This window comes from Suncus etruscus, chromosome 11 (assembly GCF_024139225.1).
Source record: "Suncus etruscus isolate mSunEtr1 chromosome 11, mSunEtr1.pri.cur, whole genome shotgun sequence".
Classification (NCBI taxonomy): Eukaryota; Metazoa; Chordata; class Mammalia; order Eulipotyphla; family Soricidae; genus Suncus; species Suncus etruscus.
Window position 1 is genome coordinate 9,114,020 of NC_064858.1, and position 7,048 is coordinate 9,121,067.

At 54.3% G+C, this 7,048-nt stretch overlaps 1 protein-coding gene across 1 annotated transcript; it reads left to right on the forward strand.

The window, feature by feature from the left end:
- The first annotated feature begins 61 nt into the window (after positions 1-61).
- Positions 62-7,048, forward strand: MRPL46 (mitochondrial ribosomal protein L46). The gene is given in 12 exon segments (XM_049783945.1): positions 62-184; positions 186-329; positions 1,180-1,215; positions 1,217-1,318; positions 1,320-1,376; positions 1,968-2,060; positions 2,062-2,109; positions 3,245-3,374; positions 3,605-3,694; positions 5,074-5,238; positions 6,815-6,911; positions 6,964-7,048. Coding segments are annotated over 12 exon segments (1,131 nt in total). The 5' UTR covers positions 62-100.

Below are 7,048 nucleotides of genomic sequence, written 5' to 3' on the forward strand. Positions count from 1 at the left end.
GGCACGTAGCGCCGTGGTCACGTGGGCCGCCGCGGGGGGCTTCTGGGAGCCGCGCGGGGGCTTCTGGGGAGCCGCAAAGGCTCTCTGGGAAGCGGGAAAGATGGCGTCGCCCATAGCGCGCGGTTCTGCAGCGGGCGGCTCCGGGCTGCGGAGATTCGACGTGCGCGGTGCCGGGAGCTTGGGTTTGCCGCGGCTTGGCATTGGCGCCCGCGCCTGCAAGTAGCGGATCTCCATGGCGCTTGTGGGGCGCGTTGTGCTTGCAGCGGCCCCCGCGGGTCTCCAAGCCGCTGACCCCCATGCAGGAGGAGATGGCGAAGCTGCTGCAGCAGGTGGGTCCGGAACTGTCAAAGCCCCTCGGGAAGCAGCAGAGATGGGAGAGCTTTTTTGGGGCATCCCGGCGCCTGCCTGGCATCCCGGCTCCTGCCATCCTGGGTCTGGGACTAGCCGGTGCCTTGAGCCCTCCCACCTGTCAAGTGGCCCCGAGTTGCTGGTCTTTGATGGATCCTCTTTGTTTTGCTTTTGGGCCACACCCGGCGGTGCTCAGGGGTTACTCCTGGCTGTTCTCTCAGAAATAGCACCTGGCAGGTCACAGGGGACCATATGGGACCACCGGGGATTCGAACCAACCAACCTTTAGTTCTGGATCGGCTGCTTGCAAGGCCAAACGCCGTTGTGCTATCTCTCCGGGCCTGATGGACCTCTTTGGAGGAGGCCCTTCCCCCAGGGTTTCCAAGCTCAGGAGCCCCAGTTTTGGACGAAGGGGGGCAGGGAAGGCCTCCCTTCGTGCCTGGATGGGAACTGCGCTCCGTGCTGTGCCTAGTAATCCTGGATTACTGGGAGACTGCAAGGACAAAGTGGGGTTACCCTGGAGGGCTACCTGGGCCTGGAACCTGCTTCTATGGGTTTTTACAGCGAGCACCAGAGATAAGAGGTTGAGAGGGCAGGGGAGAGGTTGGTGGAGTTTCCCTGGGCTTTCTCGAGTGGAACGAGGGCAGTATGTGGCCCGAGCTGGTCTGGGACACGGGTGATAGAAGAGAAGAGGTGGTAATGGGGCTAATCTGGTTTTAAGCTAGGTGGTAGACGGTCCAGTTTGTTCGGTGTGCTAGCTTGATTCTATCTGGGTTTTATTTCACTTTTCTACCCCTGATCGAGATTCCTTGCCTTTTTTTACACTTCCAGATGGAAGTAGAGAGAAGTCTGTACTCGGACCATGAGCGTCCGCGCCCTGGAGGAAGCCCAGAGACTGCAATAGAACAAAGCGGATCTCTTGGATGAAGAAGATGAGGAGCAGGACATCCTGCTGACGCAGGATTTGGAGGGATGCCTGGGAGCAGAAATTCCTCCAGTTCCAGCCTGGATCGCGAGTTACAGGGTGTGTGGTCTCAGGCCCACAGGAGGGAGGGGAAAGGGGGAAGAGGGTGCTTGGGGCCTGACAAATGACACCTACTTAGGGGTGGATTTTTTTTCCTTGTTGGGTGGGCCATCCTGGTGGTGCTCAGATCTTAGTGCTCAGATACTAGTCAGCCCCCACTGAGCAGCTGATTCTGAGCGGTCCAGGCGCTGCATCCAGATGCTTGAGATTTGTCCTCTGTTTGTTTGTTTTTTTTTGGGGGGGGCCACACCTGGTGATGCTCAAGGGTTAAGTCTGGCTATGCACTCAGAAATTGCTCCTGTCTTGGAGGACCGTATGGGATGCCAGGGATTGAACCCAGGTCCATCTGGGGTCAGCCGCATGCAAGGCAAGCGCTACTGCTGTGCTATCGCTCTGGCCTCGAGATCTGTCCTCTTATAAGGGAGGGAACACTTAGTGTCTGCTCCTTTTCCTGCTGCTCTGGTGTTCTTAGTGCCCCAGATTCTTCCCATGCTCCTGAGCTTATTTACAGCAGGGACTGTGGCCCCAAGTCTCTTCTGCTGCTAGCAGAGTCTGCACTCTTCCTGGCTCCTCTCACCTCCTTTTTCCTTCATAGACGCCGATAAGCAGAAATGACTACACATCGCTGCAGCGGAAGCTGGACCGAAACCTTGTCTATTGGTCAAAGAGAAGTTGGGGGGACCAGGAAGGTGTGGATGCTGCCCCAGAATGAGTGGCAGCCTGGAGAGACGCTGCGGGTGAGCAGCTGAGCGGGCCTTGAGTTCTCTGTCTGGTGAGTACTTCATCGCGCTTAGCCATCTCACATTGAGGGTCCCAGAGGCTCAAGTAGGCACAGGTCCATCTGTGTCAGCCCCAGTTGTCCTGGGTTTTGGGATTCTGCTGAGGCCACTTGCCCTAATTATTAGTTCTGTGGCTTCTACGTGGCATCTAGCTGCTGTTCCCATCCTCCACTGTGCTCCCCTTGGTGCTTGTGCTTCCTGCCCATTTCAATGCAATAAACACTGGAATCCCTTCATTCTGTGCAGCACGGACATTGTGATCTATCATACCCTGTGGTCCCTCTTTACACTGATCTATTCTTGTACATTGTGATCCTTTGATCATACACTGTGATTCATTCCTCATATGTTGTGATCCATCTATGCATCAATGTATTTCCACATGAAAAAAAATCGTGGTGAGTGTCCCCGTGTGGGCCTCTTTGCTCTTCTGGGGAAGTTAAATTTCTCTCCATGCTAAAGTTCTCAACTAGGAGCTGCTCCATCTGTCTTGTCAGCTCTGTTCGTCTCCTCCCTGCCCTGGCCAGCCGGGAGAGATGGTGCCTTTCCCAGCACAGCACAGCATGACTGAAACAGACCCAATGGTGCTTAAGAGATGGGGATAAGGCCTGGAGAGATAGCACAGCGGCGTTTGCCCTTGCAAGCAACCGATCCAAGACCAAAGATGGTTTGGTTCGAATCCCGGTGTCTCCATATGGTCCTCCCGTGCCTGCCAGGAGCCTATTCTGAGCAGACAGCCAGGAGTAGCCCCTGAGCATCGCCAGGTGTGGCCCAAAAACAAAAACAAAAACAAAAAAGAGATGGGGGATACCCCAAATATCCAGCAAAGGCTTTGGAGAATGAAACCTAGCTGGAAGCATCGTGGTTGTGGCCACATGTTCAGACTGGCTTGGAAATAGACCTGAGAGGAGATGAGGGAGTCAGAGTGGAGCCCAGACATAGGCCCACACTTGTGAGAATGTGCTCATGGGCGGTCAGGGCATTCTCTTGAAAAAAAGGCCTGTGAGCCCCAGACCCTGAATGCAGACTCTGACTCAGGAGGATTCATACTTGACTGAGCGCCACAGGCTGTGAGCTGGAACATGGGTCTTAGGGTCCCTTTGATGAATGTGACCCCAGAGCAAAAGGCTGCGGAAACAAGCAGACAGGTGGAGTTTCCACAGAGCAAACAGCTTCTCTGCAGCATCGGGCACCCCACACAGGCGAGCAGAGGAAATTTCCGGGTGCGCATCCAGAGTAAGCATTGGGCTCACAGGACCCAATTAGCGGGGATGGTCTGGATAGAAGAAGGGCACCAGAGCAGACAGACGCTTCCTGCAGTGGGTACAGCTGGTGAACCGGCAACGGAAGAGAGTGTCACCTCTCAGGAGGGTGTTGCTGATGCCACCCAGGGGACACGCAGTCTCACCATCCAGGGGGCTATGATCCAAACCACACGCAGGTGTCCCCGCAGGTTCAGCCACGGATATGGCTGAAGACCCTCTGGATGTCACAGTAGGGCTGCTCCAGGGTCTGTCCTGGAAACCTGCCTCTGGGCAACATCGTGAGTAAATGAGAACATGGTCAATAGTTCTTGAGTGGGACTGGAGTGAGGAAGTGGGGTGTGCGAGCCTGTCTTGGGACTCTGGGTTTTTTCTTTTTTCTTCTTTTTTTGGTTTTTGGTTTTTGGGTCACACCCGGTGGTGCTCAGGGTTACTCCTGGCTGTCTGCTCAGAAATAGCTCCTGGCAGGCACGGGGGACCATATGGGACACCGGGATTCAAACCAACCACCTTAGGTCCTGGATCGGCTGCTTGCAAGGCAAACGCCGCTGTGCTATCTCTCCGAGCCCAGGACTCTGGGGTTTCAGTGTCAGGATGAAGGTCTCTACTGCCCTGCACACTCCTCCAGCTTTTTTAAAAATGAAGATGTGTTACCCGGAGCAATAGCACAGTGGGGAGAGCGCTCGCTTTGCACACCCGTCTGCTTGGATCACTGGCATCTTGTATGGTTCCCTCAAGCCTGCCACGAGTGATCCTTAAGTGTAGAGCCAGGTAGTAGTAATCCCTGAGTACAGCCAGGTGTGACTCCAAAAACAAAATAAAAAAGAAAAGAAAAAATAGAAGAAAAAAAAAATCGGAGGGGGCCCGGAGTGATAGTGCAGCAGTAGGGCGTTTGCCTTGCACACAGCTGACCCAGGACAGACCTTGGTTTGATAACCAGTGTCCCATATAGTTCCCCAAGCCAGCGATTTCTGAGCACAGAGCCAGGAATAACCCCTGAGCATCACCGGGTGTGGCCCAAAAACCAAAAAAAAAAAAAAAAGGAAAACTTCAGAAAATATTCAACCCCGACGAAAACTGGGCAAGAGCAATGGTCTCGATGGGTAGCACTTGACTTATACTCAAGCCAACCCAGGTCGATCCCCGATTCCAACTATGGTCTCCAGAGCCCTGAGCACTTTGGCTTGGAGTGGATCTTAAACCCAAAACAAAACAACCACCAGCCTTTTATGAACTTGGAAAGTCCCTAAGTCTGTAATTTCTCTGCCAGTTTGAATGTGAGAACGCAGCCTGGGATCCACTTTCTCGCATCCCCAGTTTTCCTCCCAGGCCTTCCAGCACACTGACTGGTCTGGACCTTCTATAGGCTCTGCAGACATCCCATCTGGGCCCTGTCCTAGCTTGGCACCATAACTGTAGCTTGGCACCATGACTGTCTCCTTTCTAAGCCCTGAGCTTCCTGGGCACAAACATCCTGTTCTCTCACCGGCCCAGGGACGGTGGTGCCCAATCTGGGTGACAGCAAGGCCTGGCTGGGGACTCCTCTGGCTCTGCTCTCCTGCAGACGTGGCTAGCCCCTAGGAGCCTGGAGCCTAGTGGGGGCCGTGCCCTCATATTCTGTCCTGTTTTCTCTCGCCATGCAGTAGAAATAACGGGTAACCCCTGGAAGCCAAGTTCCTGAGCAACGCACCTTGCGGCCACTACAAGTTCAAGTTTCCGAGAGGCAGTGCGTTGAAGATCAGGGTGTGGGGGGGCGAGTCTTCTTTTTTTAAGGCCCTGCTGCTACCGGTCATCTGGAGCCTGGACAGTATGGACGCGCCCCTACGTGTGTGGTCAGCAGGACGAGCTGGGGGACTATTTGACACCCATGTACCTGGCTCAGGTCCCAGAGGTTCATTTTGGACTTCTGAGACCTGACTCTTTTGGCCCCCCCCCCCCCAACATGGAGGTATAAATTGTACCTGCTTCTGGTAGGTCTCAGCACACTGGTTGGTGGATGGGAGCCGTGGGCCCTCTCCATGGCCCACTCGTACCCCTGGACCTCTGCCAGTCAGTGCCTCTAGGCACCTCTGCATCCCCAAAGCCCAATTTTTGGGTGCTTGCCTGTGTTCGATCCCCAGCATCCCACTGAGACCCCCAAGCCTGCCAGGAGGGAGCCCTGAGTGCTGCCGGATGTGGCCCCCAAACAAAACAAAAACCCAACTGGATAGGGAGTCGGGGAGCAGGCAGTGGGCTGTGAGCTGCATGAGGCCTTCCCTGAGAGGGATGATTGGGGTCCTAACAGTCCCTGCTGGAGGCATCTGGGTCCTGGGTCCCTCCCAGAAAAAAAGGCTCAGGAAAAAGGCAGGTGGCAGATTCTCTGGGGCCAGGGGCCACTCCAGGCCAGGGTGCTCCCTGCTATGCTCTCTGACTCCAACTGGGTGTCTGTAGCCTGCTGGTTCCTGACCCACTTCCAGATCCGTGGCTCCAAACCCCTTTCACCGTGATATGGAGCTTTTAGGGGGCAGCTGCTACTAAGCAGATACCTTACAAAGACTTACAACCACTATGCCCGCAGCACACTAGTGTGCCGTGAGATATTGTCTGATGTGCATGAGAAAAGTTTCCAATTTTTATCCGTAACATGCAGCTTCGGCTCACACATAGACCAATCATGAGATTATTCATAATAAAGTAATTATAAAATAATTCTTCGTTTATTTGATACCCTATTCAAGAGAATTACTTTATATATCGTCAGTATAGCTACAGAGGTTTTTTGGGTGGGGGGCACACCCGTGACGCTTAGGGAGTTACTCCTGGCTATGCGCCTCAGAAATCGCTCCTGGCTTGGGGGGGCCATATGGAACACCGTGATTGAAGCCGTGGGTCTGTCCTAGGCTAGGGCCGGCAAGGCAGATGCCGTACCACTACGTGCCACTGCTCTGGCCCCTGAGTTAAATTTTTTTAACTTTTTTTGTTTTTGGGTCACACCTGGCAGCTCTCAGGGTTCCTCCTGCCCTTCCACGCTCAGAAATTGCTTCTGGCAGGCTCGGGGGCCCATATGGGATGCTGGGATTTGAACCAATGACCTTCTGCATGAAAGGCAAACGCCTTACCTCCATGCTATCTCTCCGGCCCCAAGTTAAATTTTTAACATTTTCTAATGGTGATGTGTCCGGTGACTTTTTTTTTTTTTTTTCATGAAAAAAGTGTGCCTTTGCACAAAATGGTTGAAAAACACTGCCTTACAGGATGGAGCGAAGGTACTTCAAGAGCCCTCCACCCCACCTTCAGTGCCATCCAGTGGAGGGTCCCATGGGTGCACTATACAGCCAAGACTTCTGAGCACCATGGTTCTCCCCTGTGGAGAGGAATAGCCTCCCCCACCCCAAAGCTTGAGTGCCCATCTCCCCACTTAGCTTTCCTGGCACTCATGCAGGGCTTTGAGATTCCGGGCACACGCTGCCCACCCCCCAGAGCTCTGGATATTCTCTTCACATTCAGCCCTCTGGAGAGGTCCTGTATATAAAGGCGGGGTTTCCCAGATCATACCACTGCTCTCTCACAGCTGCATGCAGGTCACCCCAGCCCAGAGGCCAGCTGTGCCTCCGACCATGCTCACGCAAGGGGTGCATCACCCCACCCCGATCTAG